Source organism: Podarcis cretensis, assembly GCF_951804945.1.
Source record: "Podarcis cretensis genome assembly, chromosome: 3".
NCBI classification, from domain to species: Eukaryota; Metazoa; Chordata; class Lepidosauria; order Squamata; family Lacertidae; genus Podarcis; species Podarcis cretensis.
Window position 1 is genome coordinate 109700705 of NC_137172.1, and position 24662 is coordinate 109725366.

The window sequence follows — 24662 nt, forward strand, 5'->3', positions numbered from 1 at the left end:
GTTAATAAAAACAACAACAATGGGATAATGTAGTGACATACACAAAAACAGGGATAGTACCAAACAAAACTAGCTAGAAATCACAAGAGCAGGTAGGGATGCTTGGCACATGAATAGAAACGAACATGCTTGAGTAGGATTTTTAAATAAAGTTAATGAACCCAAAATTTCAGCAGCATATATGTTTAGGTCTGGATTTTTAGCAGGGCAGTGTGTTGAATGTCATGGCCTTTCAAATGCTCTTATTTATTTTACATGCAATATTCTTCCATTAATTCCTACAATGTCACTTATAGCAAATATTGACTGTTTTCAAGATTTGTGGAAGGCTTTCAATGCACCATTCCCAAAGACAAACAACAAATGATAAATATTGCAAAGTACTTACAATGGATCTGATGAGGTTCTCTTTGGCCAATTTCAGGGAGGACTTATAGCAATTTGCCAAGTCTTCCTTATGGCTATCACTAATATGTCCTCTTGCTATAGGGCCCACAGTATGAATGACATCTGCAAGAATAATTTAAAAATCAAGTTAATGTTATCAGATCTTCAATAGGATCATACAAAATGTTAAAAGATGATCTTCTAAATCTATAGGGCTAAGGCAGAAGACACTGATACAGCATAGAAAACAAATAAAAGATAGCTATAAAGGCAACATTTAACTCAGGACATTGAAGTTAAAACAGAACTCAGGAACAATGCAAGAATGAGGCTGTCTTTTTTATGTCCACAAATTAGCAGACAGTACTTACTGAAACATTCAAGCTATGACATAATAATCAAATTTCTCTTTCATTATTTTACTCATTTATCTGGACCTTCCTTGTACTGACTGGCTTTTACATGTGCAAATCCCGATATTCTTCTCTGCTTCCCTAACTTTCCTGTGCCCAGTTCATATGTTATTGTGGCTGACACCTGTAAAATGCTTTCCCCCTCCGCTGCCAGAACATAGCTTCACATTACCTTGGTAAAGTTCATACTGTTAGATACGTGTGATTTGCCCTAATCACATTGGTGCTTCCCTATCTCCCATCAGAACATGCATGCCAGAGGTGAAAATGGTAATTAAGATTTCACACAATGCATGTGCTATCAGCAAACCAATGTGGAGCCAGTCCAAGGGTATACAAGGAAGAATGTTTTGTGCCTGCCATGGTGCCAGATTGGGTCTGACTCTGGTGACCTAGAACATACCTACAAAAGCAAATATGCTTTCCAGCCACAGCCTCTCTCATCTTCAATTCCATTATCATTAACTAGATTTTCAGTGGATACTTCCTCTCCCTCTCTTATTCTACAAGTGTGTACTAGCAGTCATAATTATGGATGATTTTTCACTATTCTCAACCTTAAAAAAATACCCAACAACTTTCAATTTTTACAACATGGCTACCACCGAAACTTACCGCCTAGCATTATAGAATATTCCCAGGCTCTCCCAAGCCTGCCAGACTAAAACCACATTTAAATTCTTCAATTTTCTTTGTAGATCAACAAATGTTAAGATTCAATTGACTGCCAATGGGCAACTCCCACTAGGGAATTCACATCGTCTGTAAATTCTGTGTGCTTGGCACAAACCAGATTTACACAGCTAAACTTTCTAACTGCTGTAAAAATCACACTGAGAAGCACCCAAAAAATGAGAAATATCAACCTTTCCTTTTTAATCATAGCTATTTCCTCTAGTTAGAGGAACAAAACTGCATTATTTGGTTTCATTATTACATCTACACTACTTAACAGCAAAGCCTGTTAAAACTGTTCCCAAAAATTGAAATCTGAAGTTGACACTTAACACTTGGCAGGTGACAAGAAGGATGACAACTAGTGATCAAAACAGGGACATTGGCTTTACCCTTCAGCTAGGCTAAGCATTATAATCCATGTGTATTTTATGCAGCACAATAATAAACTCAGAACAGTTGCCGGTGGAATAAACATGGAAATGCACAGGGAGAAATATCTGTTTCCACATTTCATTCTGGAAACCCTTTCATTACAGCTGTTTACAGTATTTGACCATAACAGCTTGCTCTGTGAACTGTGTAAATCCAAATTTCTATGCATGTGAATTTTTTTTTTTTATGGTTACAGCCCCCCTCAATGCCTAACACAGAGAAGCTTCATTTTATTAATTCTGCTAAATGCTTGAATATACCATACAAGTAGGCTACAGCAGTAGGGTCTTCTTATCAGCATTAAGTACTCAGCACCACAACGTGCTGCAACAGACAAGCTTGACATTTTATTGGTGCACTAGACCAGCAAAAGTAATACATCATTCATAATTAACAGTGTCCAAACACTCCATTAATATGCACACATTACATGGTGGCTTCAGAGCTGCAAACAAGGCTACTAATTACTAAACATTTCCACTGATGTAACAGACTGCAGCAGGGACGCAGGTGGCGCTGTGGGTTAAAGCCTCAGCGCCTAGGGCTTGCCGATCGAAAGGTCGGCGGTTCGAATCCCTGCAGCGGGGTGCGCTCCCGCTGCTCGGACCCAGCGCCTGCCAACCTAGCAGTTCGAAAGCACCTCCGGGTGCAAGTAGATAAATAGGGACCGCTTACCAGCGGGAAGGTAAACGGCGTTTCCGTGTGCGGCTCTGGCTCGCCAGAGCAGCGATGTCACGCTGGCCACGTGAACCGGAAGTGTCTCCGGACAGCGCTGGCCCCTGGCCTCTTAAGTGAGATGGGTGCACAACCCCAGAGTCTGTCAAGACTGGCCCGTACGGGCAGGGGTACCTTTACCTTTACCTAACAGACTGCAGCAACGGGAAGTGTGCTGGTTCAGGTTGCTGCATTTGTCCTTGAATCGGTACAACTGTTTTATTGTTTTTCCAATCAGAATCAGGCCAGCAGCCCTTGACAGTGAGTGTGCCATCAATATGGGCCATGCATTGGAGCGATTCCTGTAGTAATACAGCTGTTTCTAACATACATCCAGGTTCATATTCTAAACTAAGCTAAACAAAACATTTTTTTAAAAAAATGGAATTTCTGATATGCCAAACACTAGAAAGAAATTTGGAGAGTGCAGGCATGTGATCATCACATTAAGGTAATGTAATAATGAGATTTGCAATTAGAGACAAGTGTTGAGCTGTAATGGGACAGGAAATATGCCCTTATAGACTGCCCAAAATCCAAACAGCAAGAATGTCTTAAGAGCCTATAGTTTGCAGTGTGAGGGAGACTAGTGTAACCTTCAGAAAATCGAGGCCATCCACATATCAAAAAAGCAAGAGGAAATTAGCAAGTTGGGACAGAGGTGAGATCCATACACTGAACAATAGGCTAGGGCCACATTTGTTTCGTGTCAAGGTCCCCCAAGCCACCCCTAAACAATTCACAATTCACACATATTTTTTGTTTAAGGTTTTTGGCATAATTTTGGCCACAACTTTATTAAAATACATAAATGTGAGTGGTTCCTTAGGCATTGGTTCCGACTATCTGTCCCCCGCCGTGGGACAGAACTGACTTCCGGATTCCAGTGAAAGCCAGTAAGGGAAAACAATATTGGGGAGAACATGGAGCCGGGCACCAGACCCTCACCCCCCCACATGCTCCCAGGGGGCTTGCATGGCCCTAAGCCCCATTCAGGGGTATGGACGAAAGCATGGTAAGCCCTGGATTCCTTTAACGGAATTCCCTTGCAGCAGTAGAATTTGAAGGGGCAGGCACCGCCAATCCTTACCCCTCCACCAACCAATTTTTTAACCAATGCCTAACCGCAACCTTACAAGTTGTGATGATTTGCTATTCAGTAGGCAAAAACCAAATGGCACCAGCCAATCAGCCAATTGGACAAAATTCCTACCAGGCCCCTGCCCCAAAAGCAGGCGACTCCATGACAGGCACAACAAGGTCAACCAAGAGCCCTAAATTAGGGAGGGTGATCCGATGCATGCAGCAAAAGAGCCCAGTCAGTGCTGCGTGACTTAATTTTATAACCTTTGGTCTAACCCCCTAAATGGCAACACCAAAATTTGCCCAGCAACCCAACCGCCCAATCACTGCAGATGGTCATCCAAACTAACCTGCCCAGCAACAGAGGGGTGGCCTGTCAGACCCCACTGCAACACATGCTCTCTATGAATGAGAACACGCTTTTCAGAAACAGCAGTCACCTAGGATGTACTGCAAGGCAAACATGGACTAGAAAGATGTGGGGCTGTCCTTCCCCAGGCTCCCATTGAATTATATAGGGAAAGGCTGCATCAAACATCTCTTTTAAAGCCAAATTTTAAAACCCTGAAAAGTTTAAGTACTTTCTACAGAACACTGACACAAAGTCAGAGAACTGTAAAATGCCCACAAAGAGTTACGCAATTAGCAAGGGAAGAGAAAATGTTCTAACGTACATGTGAAACAAGCAAATTGTCGCTAAAGGTTAATAAATGTAGCACTAAAAGTGGAGAGGAAGGGAGAAAGAGAGCAAGTGAAAGAAGGAGAAAGGAAAACAGTTCAGGCAGCTGCATTAGTTTTACTTTCATCTAAGGCATCCAATAATGCTCTTGGCAAGTGACTAAAACACAGGTGAAAATTAGGCAATGAGAACAAATTAGGTAAAATTGCAAACACCAGTGAAGAAAGAAAAAAGAACTGTGAATAGAAAATAACAAAATGCTAGATAATAGTGTCTGTATGAAAAGTGTTTTAAGAATACATTCTTTTAAAAATAGGGTAAGGGTACTATATGTGGCATAAAAGCGTTTCTCAGGGTGGTGCATGAATATGTTCATTAGAAACCATATTGGAGAGGTGAAAATATATCTTTAAAATGCAGTGTTGGCTCTGCAAGACAGTCCTTTTTTCTCAAAGCGTACCTTGTTCCCAAGTGCCCATCCAGGCAGAATTAAGGAAAACACATCATTAATATGTATTGTGTATTAGAAATAATATTAAGTAAATACATTTTTAATTCAATCCTTCTGCCAAAGAGCACAAGACAGCATACACGGACCACACCGTAGACAACACTTGAGTGTGACTGATCCAAGGCCACCATCTAAGTTTTGTGTTTGAAGTAGAGATTTGAACCCAAGACTGCCAGATCTAAATCCAACACTACTTCACTGCAATGGTTATTTGTGGCTACCAGTGGAAAATCTAGCAGTGGGATATTATGGTCCAGAGAAATTCGATCTTTATAGCAAGGAACAAAGAAGGCAGTAGTGTATGTTTCACCATTTGCTGTGGAAAGTTGTTGCCAGAGAAACAGATAAAGCAAGAACTACTGACTCTCCTAGGTAAAGGAGTTTGTAAATTACAAAGACCTCATTGCCAGGCTAAATAGGAAAGGCAGCTACAACATAATTATTCATACACAAAAGGAACACACAGGCACACAAAGAAACACTACAGTTCCCTCTCCCCTTTAAAGTCACGGTGCAACATAAAGCAGTAAAAGTGCAGTGATCTTGATTTGGAGAGAAGAGCATAATTAATGGGAAGAACAATCCCAGCACACAGCAGCGGGCTCAGACGTTCATCAAGCATGGCACGTATTTGTTGTTTGTATTCATGTCCCCTGCTGTCTGCATGCTGCCATTTGTGATAACCTGTGAGGATCACAATGCCAGCAAGGAATGTAAACAAGTGTTGAAACACTCTCTATACTAATGAGGGAGAAGACATCCTCAAAGCTAGGAAAAATGTATTGCCTAGCAAGCCTTATGAAATGAATAGTGAGCTGATTCTCTGCAGTATGAGTTGTTGTGGACCCACTCACAGTGGGATTACAAAATTGGCCACAACTTTATTGATTCCAGTTGTAGGTTGGATCCGGCTTAGGCACTGGATGTAAATCCCTCACAGCCCCTTGGTGCAGGGCTGTTGCACGACATGGTCAAGCCCAAAGTTAATGGGTCCTCCACAAGCCACAGCTTTACATAGATGACCCTCCCAAGCCATTGAAGGAAGCTCTATGGCCCATTTGCCACATCTCTTCACCTTCTGCATGATGTTAGATTAGAAGGATTCCACTCAATGCCTTATCCCCCAATGTTGCGACTATTGCTATGGGGAAGGGGAAACCTCCAGACAAGGCCAATCTGTTTGGAGGGAAAATGCTTTCTTCCTCCAAAAATGACAACCATGATTGAACCACAGCAAAGACAATGAACGCAGTGCCCTAGAAGGAAAGGTTAGCATATACATTCCAGATTGGCCAGGATTCAAATAAACACACCCACCCAATTACCCGGTAAGCAGCCATTATGTTGACCAAACAGCAGCATCCACATAAAACAAGGAATCAGCAGAATTGGAGAAACTACAAAATTGACAGAAGTATGGAGGGGAGGCACTAATGGGAAGGTTTGAAAACAGCCTGGCGAGGACTAAACACGTTCAACCGTCATAGAAAGCTAGCTGATTCTTGGAAAGAGGGAATGGGAAACTAGGAGATGCAACTGTCAAGAGAAAGAGTGCAGCTGAACAGGAACAGGCTACACTGTAACTCTATGTTGTAGGTTCCAGTTGTTCATCTTAGTCTGAAAAATGTATTTCCAGCAAATCTGAACAAATACTGCATTCATAACAGCTGAAACTGCACCCCATAGGACCAAATAGTCCAGTTCCATTATGCCAATATTTGAAGATGCTCCCAGTACTGCCCACTGTCTGCAAGCTTAGAAAGAAAACAAGACAACAATATTGATGGCCCTAACTTTGTCGACGATCTGTAGTTCTGAAATTTCAAGGTTTAATAAATATCTATTGTGAAAGAGGGGAGATGTCCGCGAGCAGGCCAAGAAAAGAATGAAAACCATACTGCTCATGGGGATGTAACTCGCCTTTACTTTTACAAACAAATTTGTTGACAAGAAGGAAGAACTACCAACAACATAAATGAACATAAATGATTGTCATTCAGACAATCTCCTTCATGATAAGAGGAAATCACATCTGAGAGAGAAGCAGAACAACAGAAGTTGTGAGATGTGGGCCCTAGCTTTACAGCTTAATCTCATATTCCATTGCCTGGTGGCAGTTCACAAACTAGCACAGGTTTGTTTGTTTGTTTTAAAAAAAGTTATTGAAATAAGCACATATAAAATACAATTAAAATGTTGAGTGTAAACAAATAAGAATAAATATAAATGTAGAAAAATAAAACACAGATACAGAGGGAAAGGAAAAACCAGAAAACACCTGAAAAGACAATGCCACACTCAATTATCACATATGAGAAGAAAAAAGTGAGTCAATTCACTTCTCAATTAACCCTCTCCACATACTTGCCTGTAGGGCAAAATGGGCCATCAAGCAATACAGAGAATCTAAGAAAGGTCAGAGGTAAAGTATTTTAAACATGTAATACAAATATAAAAAATAAGAATGGCTATGAATATAATATTGCTGTAAAAGGTAAAGGTAAAGGTACCCCTGCCCGTACGGGCCAGTCTTGACAGACTCTGGGGTTGTGCGCCCATCTCACTTAAGAGGCCAGGGGCCAGCGCTGTCCGGAGACACTTCCGGGTCACGTGGCCAGCGTGACATCGCTGCTCTGGCGAGCCAGAGCCGCACACGGAAACGCCGTTTACCTTCCCGCTGGTAAGCGGTCCCTATTTATCTACTTGCACCTGGAGGTGCTTTCGAACTGCTAGGTTGGCAGGCGCTGGGACCGAGCAGCGGGAGCGCACCCCGCCGCAGGGATTCGAACCGCCGACCTTTCGATCGGCAAGTCCTAGGCGCTGAGGCTTTAACCCACAGCGCCACCCCAAATGATAGGACGCAGACAGCTTAGTTCTCAGTAAATCTGAACTGTTACCTTGAATGAATACAGTGGTCATTTGTTAGATACAAATGACCGCTGTTAGATAAAATGGTGGCAGCCATTTTAGATGCATCCAGTTGCCATGCAACCGCTCAATGTGCGAGTCCTTGAGGACCCAGAAGGTGGTGAAACGGGGTGCAGAACAGGGGCAGGGTAAAAAAGGGGCAGAACTTGCTTATACATGCTCCAACATGCACTGGGGTCAGGAACAGAACCCGTGCATGAAATGGCCGTCGTCTGTACAAGAAAGCATTAGTTGCTTGTGGTTAGACCTCTCAGCTAAGGTCAGGCTTTGCTAGGCTGACTGAACTTTCCGTTGGCTCATATTTAGGCTATTGACCTAACAGAGTTACAGGCCCTGACTGAAATTCTTGTCTAGAAGGATGTCCCTTCCTTCTAGACTACGACAGTGATAAGCACTTGGCGGCCCAACTTTGCTAAGAGAGTGCCAACATGGCTGGCGCACAGAAGCATCGTCTGAGGGTGTTATTTTGCAGCCACTCTATGGCACAGCTGCGCCACATGCAGGAATTAAAACCTATTAAAACCATGTTTATGGAAGACAATCTTACTTGGCTACCAGTGATCGGCAAAGAAGAAGCAGATAAACATCTGCCTGAATATAGGAACAGCAAGGAAGAGTTTGGTCACATGTGGCATAAAGAGACATTGGAAGAGGAGTGTGGGGACAAAAAACTGGTATTAATACTCACATATGATTACATCCAAGAGAAATAAATGTGGGTCCTTTTGTTTCATTTGTTGCTTTCTGTGAAACCGAACAGCCTTAAAAACCCAACTGCTGCAAGATTTAAAACTGGCTTGCAGGCCAAAATGAGTGGCTATACAGGAAAATGTTTATATCTTGTTTCATTTTGACTGTGCATAAATGAGGCACACATGGTCTCAGCCATATTGGGAGTATGACATATATTTAAAACATTCATGTCACAGCTCAGACAACAGTGGAAATTAATGCAATTTGCAGATTTAATCAACTTTTCGGAAGCAGTCCCCTGAGGGCCTGTGAAAAATGAAACTGTCTATAGTATTCTTCCTCATCAATTACATCATAAGAGTTGTTGTTGTTTAAGGCAAATTAGAATTGTTGCATTCGGCTTTTTCATTATTTACACCAGTCAATAAATCTTTGGGAGCAAATTCTGAAAAATGTTTACAGAGGGTAATGATTCCTACCAAAGGGCCGCAGACAAGGGAATGGCAGCAATGGAAGAAAAAATGACTTTCGTTTACATAAGTATAAATTGAAAAGTGTACGTCTGACACAAAATGAATGTGGAGGGCACTGACGCAATTTACAAATATTCTGTCTTTCACTTTCCCAAGTGTTCAGGAAAAGTATTAGCATTAATGAATTTTCAAACAAACAGAAAAAGTACAAACAACTTTCACTCATTTGGTGCTTTTTAGAAGTGAGTGCACTGCACTAAAATGGTTAATGAACTAACACACCAAGCTGAGAATCAATTACGTGTTCCTTTCATTCACCCCATTTGTGTATTCATAGCCATAATTGGTCCATCTAGCAAACTGCATAATGAAGCTGTACCCTGTCAATCATGGCATGAATGGTATGAATTTTAAGGAAGGCGCTATTGCATTATGTTGATGTGAATAACAAAAAAATAAAATGACAAGAGAGATTGCTAAGGGCTATGTTTATAAATCTTATCAGTCAATTCATGCAATAAGGCCCACCCATATTAACTTAAAGAAAGGGTAACAGGGAGTTAAATTGAATTACCTTTTGATATTTTTACATATTAAATGTTACTATGCTGGCTATACATAGGAACTGCTTTGGTATACAGAATGCTAATTTCCCTAATATTCTGCTTCCAAAACACTCATTGTTGCACATAAACCATGCATTTTTAGTGCACTGCAAACATTTGTTAAATTAAGTTCAGCTGCATATACTACTCCCTGACACCCGTATCTAATTTATTTTCTGGTTTTTAAAAAGAAATAAAATTGATTAATTTTCTGTTTTCCATTGCCATCAGAGTGATGATTTCTGTTTATAAGGTGAAATGACCTTGAGTTCGCAAGATTTACAGAATGGAAGTTGGGCTTTTGTGCTGTAAAATATTGCCTTAAAATTAAGATGCAATCATTTTTCTGAATACCAAGTATCATTTAGTGATACACTGAAACATACAGTTGATTCGCTTGTCATCACTAAACTAAAAATATGTACATTTCAGCTGATACAGAGAAATTGAGTTGAATTAATGTGTGGAGCATTGCTTAATCTCAACTCTTTCACAGACAACCTGGTCTTTAAACTACATAAAAGTGTTACAAAAATACTCCAAGAAACCCGAAGGATTCTAAGATATGTGCAGGACCTCAGATGCATCTGAAGAACATAGTTCCAAGGTTCTTTTGCCTCATTAACTAGTGTAAATTTCTGTTATAGGAACGGGAAAGAGAAATATCCATCCATTTTTTCTTAAGTGCCCATGACTTGCCTCACATATGAATTCTACTAAATCCTACCTTTGTTCTATAAGCCCTGGGATAGGCGGTCCAACCCCTATCAGCCACAGACAACAGGGCTAATCAGAGATAATGGGTGTTGTGATACAACATCTGGAGAACAGGCTCCCCAAACCCTTTGCACTGCTATTCACCTAGGCCCATACAATACTCCCTTCCACCCCACCAAACTAGCCCAAGAGAGAGTAGTTGCAATACAGTGCATTAGTCAATCAACTGATAACTGCCTCCCTTTATCCAAATATTATTATATATTTAAAAGTGCAGCCTCTCTTTCTTCTAAATATCTGTTTCCAGAAAACTTATCACACACTGAAATGACCGTGTTGCTTGTAAGTCGTCACTCGCTTTTTTTACTTTATGCATTTTTAAGCTCCACTGAAAAAGCTGGAGAGCGGTAAGAAAGCGATGTGGTAGTCCTTTTTATACTTACGAAAAATCCCACGGGAAAATAAATGAATTCTATATTTAGTAGTTAATTTCTCAAAGGCAGGGATTTATCAGAACCTGTAAGGCACTGGAGAAATGAACCCTTCTTCAGAAGTCCAACCATTATTTTAGGTTATTATCAGCAACTATCGTAATCTATCATTTATACAGCAATTTTAATGCCACACTATTCTGTATAATCAGAACCTCATTTATCCCTACAACAGCCCTCTGAGACAAGTCTAAGTCCCTATAATTCCCATTTTAACCGCAGTAGCTAATGCATAGTCACCCAACAGGTTTATAGTTGAGCTGGGATTTCAATCCAAGATCTGTCCAAATAATTCCCTTCATCCACTGAACCATATAGTGCCACTAAATTCTAGGGCACTCTTCTTCAACCTTAGATGCCCAGATGTTGTTGGACTACAACTCTCATCATCCAGTTCAAACAAAGCTGGAGATGAAGGTAATTAAATGACACCTGGAGACCCAAGGCTGAAAAGCACTAGGGTAATACATACGATGTGAAAATTTCTTTCCCATGTAATTTTGAACTGACGTGCTCTTAGGAGTGTACATTGTGTAGTCAGTGAAGCCACATTTTCACTGCACCCCATTATCACGTATCAGCAGTTCAGTCAGTCTGTTGCTGTAATGCAGTCTTCTCCAACTGGTCCCCAAAAGCCCCAGCCAGCATGATCCATGGTCAGAGATAATGAGAGTTGTAGTCAAACAACATCTGGAGGGCACCAGGTTGGAGAATGCGGCTGCAGGGAAACCTCAAGTGCCCATCCCTCCTCTCTACCATGCAAGCTACAAGCTTCCTATGATGAAACCCATACACACAATGGCCTAAATAAAGCTATTCTTTTACATTAAAAAGGTGGGAAGATCATGAGGCCCTCATGTGTACAGGAGTTCCTGAGACTCACATACTTCTTCAAGAGCATGGTGGGTAAGGAAGAAAGCAAGATTCACTCACTCTTGACCATATGGAAGGCTTATCTGATTGGTAAAACTGAGTTATCTAATCTCCAGTGTTTCAGAGTTTGGGAATGTGGGCTGGGATTCCCTCCCCTTGCTTTCCTAGTTTGATCTTACTATGGTTTGTTGTGACATTTAATTCAGACAAACTATGGTTAGGGCTAACCAGAGATTGTTTCCAAACCATGATTAGTGAACTGACTTCAAATCATGTTTTGTAATCCTGGTTTAAAGGCAAATCTTAGTTAACCCCAATCATAATTTATCATATCCACCCACCCAGCAAACTCTGGTTCAACAAAATCAGGAACGGGAGGATGGAATCCGTACATGAGGGGGAAGGCAATAGCACATGAGCCTGCAGCACGATACTAATCTTAAAGGCATGGTTTGGAGATTAGCAAACCTGCCACAATGTCAGAATTTAATCTTTGTATCTAAACCTGGGATTTATCAGGTAAGGCCTTCCATTTTTTGAAAGAAAAATATTGACACATAGTGACTTTGCCTGTGATTCTGTTGAAATAAATATTTGTTGTGAATGAATAACTATTTGTGACATAGTCCCAACAGTTCAGTAGGTCTTGTAAACCCTCTATAAATGGTCTTGCTTGGGATGGCAGAGTAGGGGACCACAGTGGGAAGGAAAGAGACTGGAAAAGATTGGTTGAATGAGCAGCATTCCATACATGAAGCCATTGGTTTCAACTCTGTATTACCATGGCTGATGCCAATATATGTCGAAACAAAATAAAAAAAAATTCCTTCCAGTAGCACCTTAAAGACCAACTAAGTTTGTTATTGGTATGAGCTTTCGTGTGCATGCACACTTCTTCACACAAAAGCTCATACCAATAACAAACTTAGCTGGTCTTTAAGGTGCTACTGGAATGAGGTTTTTTTATTTTGTTTCTACTACGGCAGACCGACACAGTTCCCTACCTGTAACTGCCAGTATATGTATCTGTCAGGGACAAGGTAGATGAGGAAGAATGGTGGAGATTGCCGCCCCTGGCATTGCCTAGAGAGGAGGAAGGGGCAGATGGCATAGACCTCCAGGAGTGGTTTGGCACAGGGCATACCTCAGAGGGAGATGAGGGCAAAAGTTGGGAAATAATGGTAGAGGAGGAAGTAAATAGCATTCAGCAGGCAGAGCCTGAGCAGCCATTGAATGAGATGCTGTCGCTGTACCTTCCGCCCAAACCAGGCGTTCACTGAGAATAGCAGATAAGAGAGTTCAGAGGCAACGGTAAAATAACAGCCACCATCGGAGGCAGCAGGAGGAGTCAGCTGAATATGGAAGTAATGGAGAAGGGGAGTGGAGCTTCACTCAAGGCAATGTAAGGCATTACAGTGCATCTTGAAATCATCTCTACAAATTGTATTAATAAACAGAACTGAAAAAGCTTGCTGTTTCTCTATCTTACTGCTTTCCTGGGAATCGGCCGCAGTTGCCAACAGCACCCTGACAGTATCTCAGACCAACAATGCATCAGACGGTGATTCGTAGTGTCTTGTTTTCCTTCTACCCCTGAACTCATACTGTGTTAAGGCTTGATATGCAAGATCATAATACATGTTCAATGTACTTTTTCTGCTTTACAAGCAATAATGTTCTGGTTTTCAAAACTGGTCTTAGACCTTTATCTTGCATGAGTTGGTGAGCAGCAACAGATTTCTTTCATATATTTTTTTCCCCCTGAGCAAACATATTATCTTGTTGATTAATGGGAATAGTCTGGACTGTCATTTACAAGAAGTATCACAGATGCAAATTCAAGCATAGACATACCAAATTGTCCATGAAGCCAAGCTTTTAAATTAGTTTCAGGAAAATGGCACTGTATAATAAACCTTTATTTTCAATAACATTAGGCAAAGGCTGAACATTACAATAGGCCAGGTAGCATGTCAGCACTGATATACTACAACACTTCTTTATGAGCAAATTACAATTCAGAGAGCTAATAATAAAAAGAAGTGATGCTGAGATGATGAATTGATGCTATGCAATTAGACCTATTAGAATTCACAAGAGTCGACAGGCAATAATCAAACCACTTTCATGCTGCCCATTGCAATTATCTTTGCACTTAAGAATCAACAAAGCACATAATGACTTGCACTCGATTAAGAAATTCATGAGAAATGGAATTTTAATTAGTGTGTGGAAAATTTGGGCCATTTATTACTTTAAAGGACAACAGATTGTGAAAACTATGAGTAGTTGTCAAGGCTCAAGAATTAAAGAAAGTTCAAGAGGAATGCAGTGATATTCCTGGCAGAAGGGGGGGATTACTAATGAATCCTGACAAAATAACTGCTCATGGCAGGCCCATAATGACATGTGCATCTTGATAAAATGAATGTTTGTTTAACTTAAAAGAACATCATTTTTTTTTAAATACCCACTTGAAGGTTCACTTTATGAAATGAAAAGAAAGTTGGCCAACTGAGAAAACAGCGGCCAACTACTGTATTATTGATATTTATGTTGATTGGGATAAATTGCTTTAAAATCTATCACTTAAAATACATTATTACCCATGTATTCTAGAAGTCCTTAGACCACCAGTGATTCGCAAGCTTCATTCACAGAATGTCCACATTAAAAATTCATATTGATTTTTAACTGTATTTTTATCACTATTTAATAATAATAATAATAATAATAATAATAATAATTTATTTATACAGTGGTGCCCTGCAAGACGAATGCCTCGCAAGACAAAAAACTCGCTAGATGAAAGGGTTTTCCGTTTTTCGAGGTGCTTCGCAAGACGAATTTCCCTAGGGGCTTGCTTCACAAGACGAAAACGTCTTGCAGATTTGCTACCTTTTTCGTAAAACCATTAATACCCGGGCAATCCGCGCTCCGCAAGACAAAAAAATCGCAAGACGAAGCAACTCCCAGAACGAATTAATTTCGTCTTGCGAGGCACCACTGTACCCCGCCCATCTGGCTGGGTTTCCCCAGCCACTCTGGGCGGCTTCCAACAAAACACTAAAGTACAATAACCTATTAAACATTAAAAGCTTCCCTAAACAGGACTGCCTTCAGATGTCTTCTAAAAGTTTGGTAGTTATTTTTCTCTTTGACATCTGGTGGGAGGGCGTTCCACAGGGTGGGTGCCACTACCGAGAAGGCCCCCTGCCTGGTTCCCTGTAACTTGCTTCTCACAGAGAGGGAACCGCCAGGCGGCCCTCGGTGCTGTACCTCAGTGTCCGGGCAGAACGATGGAGGTGGAGACACTCCTTCAGGTATACTGGACTGAGGCCGTTTAGGGCTTTAAACGTCAGCACCAACACTTTGAATTGTGCTCAGAAACGTACTGGGAGCCAGTGTAGCTCTTTCAAGACCGGTGTTATATGGTCTCGGCGGCTGCTCCCAGTCACCAGTCTAGCTGCCGCATTCTGAATTAGTCGTTTCTGGGTCACCTTCAATGGTAGCCCCACATAGAGCGCATTGCAGTAGTCCATTTTTTCATTACATTTCAAATTCTATGGAATGTGAATTATAATACCCCCCCCCAAAAAAAATGGGTATAGGAAAGTGTTCCACCAATACCAGCAGCAATTTTCAAGTAATCCATTGGGGGGGGGGAGATTTTGGGAACCACTACTCTAGAATCATTAACATGTTGAGTATGCTCTGGTTCCAAAACAAACTGTTTTTGTCTCCATGACCAAATTCTCTATAAGTAACCATGTAAATCATCTATGGAGAAAATATAATGGGATGCTTTTCTGTTAGTGTAAGGAGAGACACTTTCCACCATGCCATCCCCTTCCATCAGTAGCCTCCCATCAATACATCATACTGATGTTTCTGCTCCACTTTGTGGCACTGTTTATTTTGGTGGTCCTTTTTTTCACTATCTGCCAGCCCTTTAGTGGACATCTAGATTAACATTGCTATAGAAGGCAAGTAATTATCATCCCAGAGCAGATTTTCTGTGGCATAGGAGGTTGCAGAATCAGTAAGGAGATGTGAAAGTCCCATTCGAAGAAACTGAACTCTGATCCATTAATGGAAAAAAGAAATTTGGCTCCAAGCATCTTATAGCCACTTGACTAGTGTTCGACTGTTATGGGAACTAGAAGCTGTTTGCCAACAAAGGTCCATATAGTTAAAGCTATGGTTTTCCCAGTAGTGATGTATGGAAGTGAGAGCTGGACCATAAAGAAGGCTGATCGCTGAAGAATTGATACTTTTGAATTATGGTGCTGGAGGAGACTCTTGAGAGTCCCATGGACTGCAAACCTATCCATTCTTAAGGAAATCAGCCCTGAGTGCTCACTGGAAGGACAGATCCTGAAGCTGAGGCTCCAATACTTTCGCCACCTCATGAGAAGAGAAGACTCCTTGGAAAAGACCCTGATGTTGGGAAAGATGGAGGGCACAAGGAGAAGGGGACGACAGAGGATGAGATGGTTGGATAGCGTTCTCGAAGCTACCAGCATGAATTTGACCAAACTGAGGGGGGAAGTGGAAGACAGGAGTGCCTGGTGTGCTCTGGTCCATAGGGTCATGAAGAGTCGGACACGACTAAACGACTAAACAACAACAACAAGGAATCGGCATTAAGAGACACTAGCTATGATCTTATACTGGTGGCAGTCCACACTAATCTATAAATCTCAGTTCTTCTTCCTCTTCTGAGATACTTTCTCCAAAAGTACTTTGAGAGACCAGCTGGAAAGGTATGTGCCTTTCATACTTCTCCACCTCTATCACATCACCCACAACCTCGAGCAAGTAAGTACAAGATGCACTCGAAGAACAAGTCGCTCTGTTTTAGAAATGGTGTCAGAAGTGGGAGGGAGCTTTCCTACCTTCTTTGCTGGAGTAAAATACAAGTGATTTCCTTCAAAATAATCGCATTTGACTGACCTAGTTGTTACAGTAAAGTTTTTGTTTTTTTGTTTTTAATGCTTTAGAGTGGCAGATGCTTTTTTGGAATCCCAGGATAGCTGGATGGTGAGTGAATAGTTCAAAGGGATAGAGCATTAGCTCAGGGAAAACAAAGCTATCAGCATGTATCTTTCAGAAACACAACTTACTGTACTCGTGCCGGTAACATGGCATAGTTACTCCACAGGCGCTTTCTAATTTGTGCAAAGAGGATGTCAGAGGAAACTGCTGCTATTTTGAGAACAGATTACAAGTGGATATGAAATAGATAACTCACAGCATGATGGTTGCAATAGCTTGCTTGCTCAGTATCTTGTTTATTAATAAATGACTTTTTTTGAACAATGGATTATTTTACCTGGGGAATATGAGTTAGCTGCAACATACATACTCCTATAAGCCTAACAAATTTAATGTAAATACAATATATCATGCATATGGAAGGCGTCAAAGGTCCAATAAAAACTTCAGTGACTTGGAAATACGGATTATAAGAATTTAAGAAGATTTATATTTGAGGCAAAAAGGAATGCTAGATCCTCAGCTGTCATAGAAAATACACAAATAGAGACCTCTGAAATGCCTTTGTTTGTGTATCGCTGCAGACACATTGCTTGATTTCTGAACATTTGCACAGGTTTTTTTTCCAAGGTATTGAATTGTTTGAATGGTCAGTGGCAACTTGAAAAGACTCGACAGTCATTTCTTCAGCTGTGGATAAATTCAGTGCACATGTGAACTACTTTGGGGGGTCTAATTGTTGGGATACTGGCAGGGAGACAAAGGCCATCATGCCCCATGTTGATTCCGGATGATCCATCGATCTCCCATAGACACGCAGTATCATTCAATTAGCGACACGAGCTCCAGAAATAGCTTGCCACATTCCAGAGCTGATGCACGCTCTATCAGCAGAATTCGCACAGCGAAAGATGCACGCAGGAGAGCATTATTTACAACTTTATTCAGCATTGGTCAGAACAAAGAGAAAACATGACTGCATGCTTCAATGTCTCAGGCACAGAGAGAGAAACGAAAGCAATAGACAAACAGAAACTTCCTGTAAGCAGGAAACACGTAGGCTGTGACTCACAACAGCCTGTCCCCTTTTTAAGGTGGAACGGAAATATCCTAACACTAATTTACTTTGCTTTATAAGGCACATCATTTTTTAAAATGTATTTTTTATTAAAGATTTCTTGGCACAGCATTTTTAAAGGGAAAGTGCATTCACCTTTTAATTTTTTTAATCAAATATTTGTTTAAAAATATTGTAATATATTTAGGGTAAACCCTATAAATTAATAAGGACAGGCAAACATACAGAAACCTTAGCAGTGATTTGAAAGTGCACATTGGTCCAGTGATGAAACAGTATATTTTTTGCAACAGTATATTTTCGCTTATTTTCATTTAGGCTGCAGTCCTATGCACTATTCAACAGATTGGAACTTGCTTCTAAGTAAACTTAAACAGGATTGCACTGTCAAAAATGTGTCAATAATGGCTTTCTGAATACAGAACTGACAATATGTAGTTCTTAAATGCTGAAAGATAATAAAAATGGGGCCAAACAGTAGAATTTTGTAACCTAGAGATACAGCAGATCATTCTGATGAAGACTTCTTCAGTACATCATACAGAAAGTTTGAGCATTGCTGTACCTTCACTGTTGTGCCTCTTAGGCAAGTCTGATTTGCTTCTCTATTTTATTCATCTTTGAACACAATTCCTTGAAAGCAAATGAGATCATTGTTCTGTCCATGTTAATTGCTCCTGTGGTGCCATTTACAGCATCCATCGACACTAAAATTCACTGCGGAGCGATAACCAGTTTGTTAGAAACGCTACCAACTATTTAAAAAATCTAAAAGGTTTTTAAATATTAATAGCACTTGAATGTTTTCTCTCCCAGATGGCGATACAGCTGACTGCTGCTCCCCTCTGTAATACGGTGCTATTTATCCTCTGAATGTCCCCAGTTTAAGACTGCTTTAATCTTTTGTTGCTGTTGTAAAACTTGATCTACTATGGGACAACATAATTAAGTGTCAGGTTTTGGATGTACGATATGAGCTGCAGCTAGAATAATCCCCGTTGCACGTCACCAACAATTCATTCTAGAGCTGAGTGATAACAGAATCCTAGATTATTAGGTGAAGGGCACAATATTTTACCTCTTTCATCACTGGACCAACGTGCACTTTCAAATCACTGCTAAGGTTTCTGTGTGTTTGCTCTCCTCTGACGCTCTCCACTTCCATTAGCCTAATAAAAGCTTTATGGCACTCAAGCTGTAGGTAGGATTGCATAGTGCAACCAACTGGAAAGAAACAGCATTTTGATTTGAACGATCTGATGCTCTCTTCTGCTTGTTCTCCTAAAAGGTATCAAGATGCGGTGAAATCAAGTATGGGATGTTACATCGGAAAAGGTAAAGTAAAGCACAGAAACTGAATGAAACACATTAAGAGAAAATGCACATAAAACACAATTACTAGTTACCGCTAATAAACCAAGAATGCTTCCCAACAGGTATCAGTGATCCTCAGGAATACATGTATTTTGCCTCATTCTTATGTTATTGACATCAAAATGCCAACTTCCTGTTTAATTCAGATTTTTCCTTTCCACCAAAAATCTAGTAAGTTGAAAAGAAAATTTATTGCCATTAGCAAATCTGATGACCAATCTGCAATATTAAGGACTCTCCTGGAAGCATCCTGTGTGGGGATATATCTGTTTATTTATTGTGATACGTGTTATATGCCTCATGTGCTTTATATGTACAAATGCAAAATATAAATCTTCAGATACAATATTTGAAAGAAAATGCTCTTCGTTTTTACATTAACTGCTATCAATAGTTAAAATATTTCCATAGGAATCAGAGAAATATTTATAAACCAGCTCTGTGACAAGTAGAGTTCTCTTACTGTTCCTTCCTCTCTCTCTCTCTCTCTCTCTCTCTCTCTCTCTCTCTCTCTTTTTAAAAGAAGCAATGAAAACTTAAAGTGTTAATTATGCAGCTTGTTGTTTTTTTAAAAAAAAGATATCAGTCATCCAGAAATCCAGAAAGATTATATAACTTCCCACTAACTTTTGTGTGATTTACCTGAAATAATTAGTGCACTGGGAATTAAATAGCATAGTATTTTGGCTGGGATCCAAAGAACTGCTTTAGGCACATCCAAAAGCTTAGGCATGCCTGGTGGACTTTCTGATTTTCTTCCTTTGAACAGCAGACACCTATTCTAAAAACCCTCAGTTTCAAAATAGCTTTGCCATATGGAATAAGAGGCTGCTGTTTGAAAAGCATGTGTCCGAAGTTCATTTGGATGCATAAACCTAGTATTATTATTTTTAAAAAAATCCAGGCCTTCCAATTTATACTCCATCACAATCTACATAATATAAGATCCTCTCTGTTACACTTGGGTAGACAGGAGAGAGAGTTGTGGGAGTTTGGCCTTGTTTGTTGTTATCATCTACAAAGCTAATTAAAAAATTAGGAAAAAATAGGACGTCAGCAGGGACTCTAACTGTGTGTATGTGTGCGCGTGTATATAAATGAAGAAGGAATTACAACCCATGCAAGACCACAACTTCTGTGTGAGAGGCATCAAAGCCACCCATAAGGTGTCAAAATAGTTTCCTACTCCCCTCACTGCTACTAGTTGAACAGACTGTATAAATAAATCAGGCATCTGAGGTAGGCACTTCTCCATATACTGAGGAATCATAATGATGTTGCTTTACTTGAAACCATGGTTGCTTGCCACAAATTCACAGTTATTCGAAGGAGGCACAAAACTAGAACACTGCTAATTACTACATGCTACCTTGCTTCATAGTTATTTCCAGCCTCAGCAATGGCACAGTCTGCCAGGTCTATATATAGACATCCCTTTTATTCATCTGATTTAGATTGCTAATGCATCTATGAGGATAGGGCTTATGTTCCACTTTCTGTAGGTTCAACTTCTTGCTTACACAACTTTTATGAACTCCAAGACGTAAAGATGTGTAAATACTGGTTGACTGCCACATTCTTTGGCTGGGGTAGGTGCTTCCTTGCCTGGCCATGTGAAGAATGGAAATAATGCACACGGACTTCTTAATAAGTCCCCTGAGGGAGAAACATATTTGGAGTCTTGCAGTCCATTACACTGCACTGAGTGAACTTAAGAGCGTTATTATGCACATTTTTATTTCCTCCAAATTACTGTGATACACTTATGAGTAAATGTGATACAATGCAATGTGATATACATATCAAACCATAACTTGTTGTCTGCTAGCAGTTTGAGTTAGATCAGAGGCTGTGAATGCTTGTGTTTTGATGTTCCTAGCATTTTTTGTTTGTGTGTGTTTTGAGGAACAGTACTCTAAGGAGAAAGGGGGTCTAATTTTCTCTTGAAGTGTGACACTAACCACAAACAAGGCTGAAGTTAAGGTCCAAATTGATTTCCCCAAAAGTTGCTTCTCTCCCTGGTAAGAAGCAATTAAAATAACAAGAGCATATTATCGACATGTTATGGCCTTGTAAATCTGCAAAGTCTGGGAGAATAGCCAGAGTGTAGCTTCCCAATCTTTTCCCAGACTCGTATCTGAAAAATAGTTTTTAAAATTCAATTGTCCCTCTTCCCTATTACTAAGCTTGCAGTGTATTAGCTAATTATCTCAACCTTTTTATGAAAGCCATCTTTTATTAGCACTGTGTCTCCTGTCTTCTTGTTCATTAGCTTTCCACCTCCTGCCACAGAACAATCACTTTGCCCCACCTCTTCCAGCCTGGTTCAGTTTTAAATGCTAAATTTCCTTTGCTCAGAACAGACCACCCTTCCCTCTTTGCCTCTCCCTTTTTACATTCTAAATCTTTAAAAGAGCACATGAAGATTTATTTTCTCTCTTCCCAGCACCCACCTGTTTCTTCCTCAGAAAATCCCTGAGTCTTCACAACATGATCACATTTTAAAATGGTCCACTAGCAAAGTAAACTCTATGGCTTTGGGCCTGATCCCTAAATAGGTAATGATGAGGTCATCATCTTCTGTTCAGATTTTCAGATGATCAAATAAACCACAGAGAAAGCAACTTTTCAAATTATTTGCTTTTCAAACAGGTTATGTTGAAAACGTAATAGGTGAAATTCAATATTGCACTAAAGTGACCGTTCTGTCATAAAAACATTTTGGCTTGTCAAATGGACAAGTCTCATTTGATATGTAACTGGTTCCTCCCTTTACCTGCAGCCTCTAGTAGCTAGTCAATCATGTGTACTCCTCACAGAACAGGAACAATGCACTCACCATATTATCTTTGTTTTTCCAGGACAAACAACGCAGGAGGGAAATCTCCAGGCAATATATTGTACAAAGACAAAGTATATGGAGTCCAGATGTCTCTGGAAAGCTCACCTACAGCCCCTTAAGTTATAAATAATGCTCTTGCAGTCCCTTACTTCTGGTATAGATGGATGTACTCAGATTGTTACTAGCAAATATATAGCAAACCAATAAACAAAGCCCTTTGGTATAATCATGTGAAGTGTGTGCGTGTGTGTCCAACACAGCTTGCAGCTATTGGTCAAGTGCAAAACAGAAATAAAGGGAAGGTTAAAAAAAACCAGCTATGCAGTACAGAACACCACAAAATCTAGCAACTGTTCACGCCACCCAGAACGCCACATTGATCACATTCAAATTTACTAAAATCAACACTCACAAAACTATTATTATATAAAAGCTACATTTCTTTTTTAAAAAAGATAAAAACAAAGACAAAACACATGTAATTAATGCCAATTCATCATAAGGCATTGCCAAGTTCTAATTTTCAATGTTATTCTTGCCAACTCTTTGCTGATAATCAGATAATGCTACATTCACATAGAGCCTGTGCAGTCAGGAGAGATTAATGTGCAAATAGACGATGACAAGTCATGTGAAGTAATTCTGCTAAATATTCCAGAAGAACTTATTCTAAAACTTGTCTGTGTGTGCATAATCAGAGAGAGAAATGGGAAGACAGGAGAAGCTAAGGAACTTTTGATGTTGAAAATGTAGGTGAATTCCATAAAATGAATTATTTCTTATTCCAGCTGATCTTGCAAGAAACTAAAATATGAATTTGCAAAGTGGAAACCAAAGGAAGACAACTTTACTTCGAAATCAACAAGATGGAGAAAGTAAGCAGCCATGTGGGAACTTTTATAAATCAGGACAAGCGCCACCACTGCCACCCTCTAAGACCTGCTGTTGATAATTCAACAGACCTTTCTTCTCAGTTACCAAGGTGGTTTGTGTATTCTGAATGATTTGAAAACACACACTGTTTAGCTACAATGGTGTTCTGCAGTTCAGGAGCTTCACGCAAAAATATTTAACTTCTACATTGCAGTTCAAAGTTATTTATTTATGGAAATTTCCAGGAGAAATCCCCGAAACTGATTTTTCTAGTACAGCTTTTTAAAGGGATAAAAGAGGCCACAAAATATCACACCAGCTAAAACTATGTATTTAAAAAAAGAAAAAAAAAGGGAAGATGCGTCCAGTTCAATGAGTTTAATTAAAAAGTATTTGTAAAGCTATCATGTATCCCACTATGAAAAACTGTGGCAAATGTATAGGCACTGAAAGTTGATGAGCTCTTAAGGGAAAAATATAATAGTAATTGAAAGCAGTAAGACCATTGTATCAGTCCATTTTTGTCACTCTAGCATCATTGTAATAAACAGAAATTTGTAGAAAGTGATAAGGAAAGCTGAGAAAATATAAGGAGCAACATTTTACAAATGAGAAAACTAATATCTGAAAAAGAATTCTGAAGTGCAAAATTAAATTGAAGTGTACATCTTGTAGATTACATAGAGGAGGAAAACTGTTTGTTTCCTTTACCATTATTTTAACCAACTATAGCAAAAGCAGTTCTTCCAGTTTTGCCAGATACATTTCAGGCAACTAATTAGCTATTTAATTTAGTTGTGTTTTTTTTTTTCCTTTCTAAAGCACAATGCTTAATTCAGAGCAGCCAAATAACTGAACGTTTTCTAAAACCTTCTCTTGTACCATAATCTTGCTAGGGCTTACCTATTTTATTCAAGAAAGGTAAATAATAATTTGCAAAGCATTTTGAGATTAGAGAATGTATTTTGGATTTCAGAAGATCTACTAGGATCATTCATCTTTTAAAACCAGGCTGCATCTATAGCCACATATCCACCAAGTCTCTGGATCAGCCTTTCATGGAAGTCTACAGACCAACCTTTCCCAACCTTGGGGCCCGAGACGTTGTTGGACTACAACTCCCATCATCCCTAGCTATTAGCGCCAGTGGTCAGGGATGATGAGAGGTGTAGTCTAACAACATCTGGGAGACCCAAGGTTGGGAAAGGCTGCTCTGGACAGTTCTTAAGACTGTGGGTCAGTGGCGGAGGAAGGGGTGTGTGGTGGGTGCGAGCCGCCCCGGGTGTCATCACTGAGGGGGGTAACAAAAATGCATTTGTTTGTTTTTTTAAAAAAAAAACCTGGGCTCACGAAACTTTTTAGTTCAGTCAAGAAATGTAATGAAACGCGGCTGGCACTGGGCACCATACTGCAGGGGGCGGCACTTACCGCAGGGCCTGCAGCGTGCCTGATCCACACGTCTCTCCTGGGAGTGAGGTGGTGGTTTGGGCGCCAGCAGGCTCCGCACTGCCTGAAACGGCAGCGTGGAGCTTGCTGTTGGAAAAACGCCGAGGAAGGCCGCCAACTTCCCAAGACACTGGGGCGTTTCTCTGGTGGTCACTCTCTGGCTATAAATCTCCCTCAGTCCAGAGAGACCAGTGATAAGTGACCCCTCCCTCCTGAGAGGAGCACACTTGTATTCTGAAGAAAGAGTCAATCAGTAGCTCTAAACTACTTTATTTTACAGTCTATATACAGTGGTACCTCAGGTTAAGTACTTAATTCGTTACGGAGGTGTGTACTTAACCTGAAACTTTTCTTAACCTGAAGCACCACTTTAG

General features: G+C 40.2%; 1 protein-coding gene across 4 annotated transcripts in view; it reads right to left on the reverse strand.

Moving 5' to 3' along the window:
* MACROD2 (mono-ADP ribosylhydrolase 2) overlaps positions 1-24662 on the reverse strand; it is a 992621-nt gene that overhangs the window by 496555 nt on the left and 471404 nt on the right. For all 4 annotated transcript variants that reach the window (XM_079969959.1, XM_079969958.1, XM_079969957.1 and 1 more), the window contains exon 6: positions 389-510. In XM_079969959.1, coding sequence (XP_079826085.1) covers positions 389-510 — 122 coding nt within the window. The remainder of the gene's footprint in view (positions 1-388; positions 511-24662) is intronic.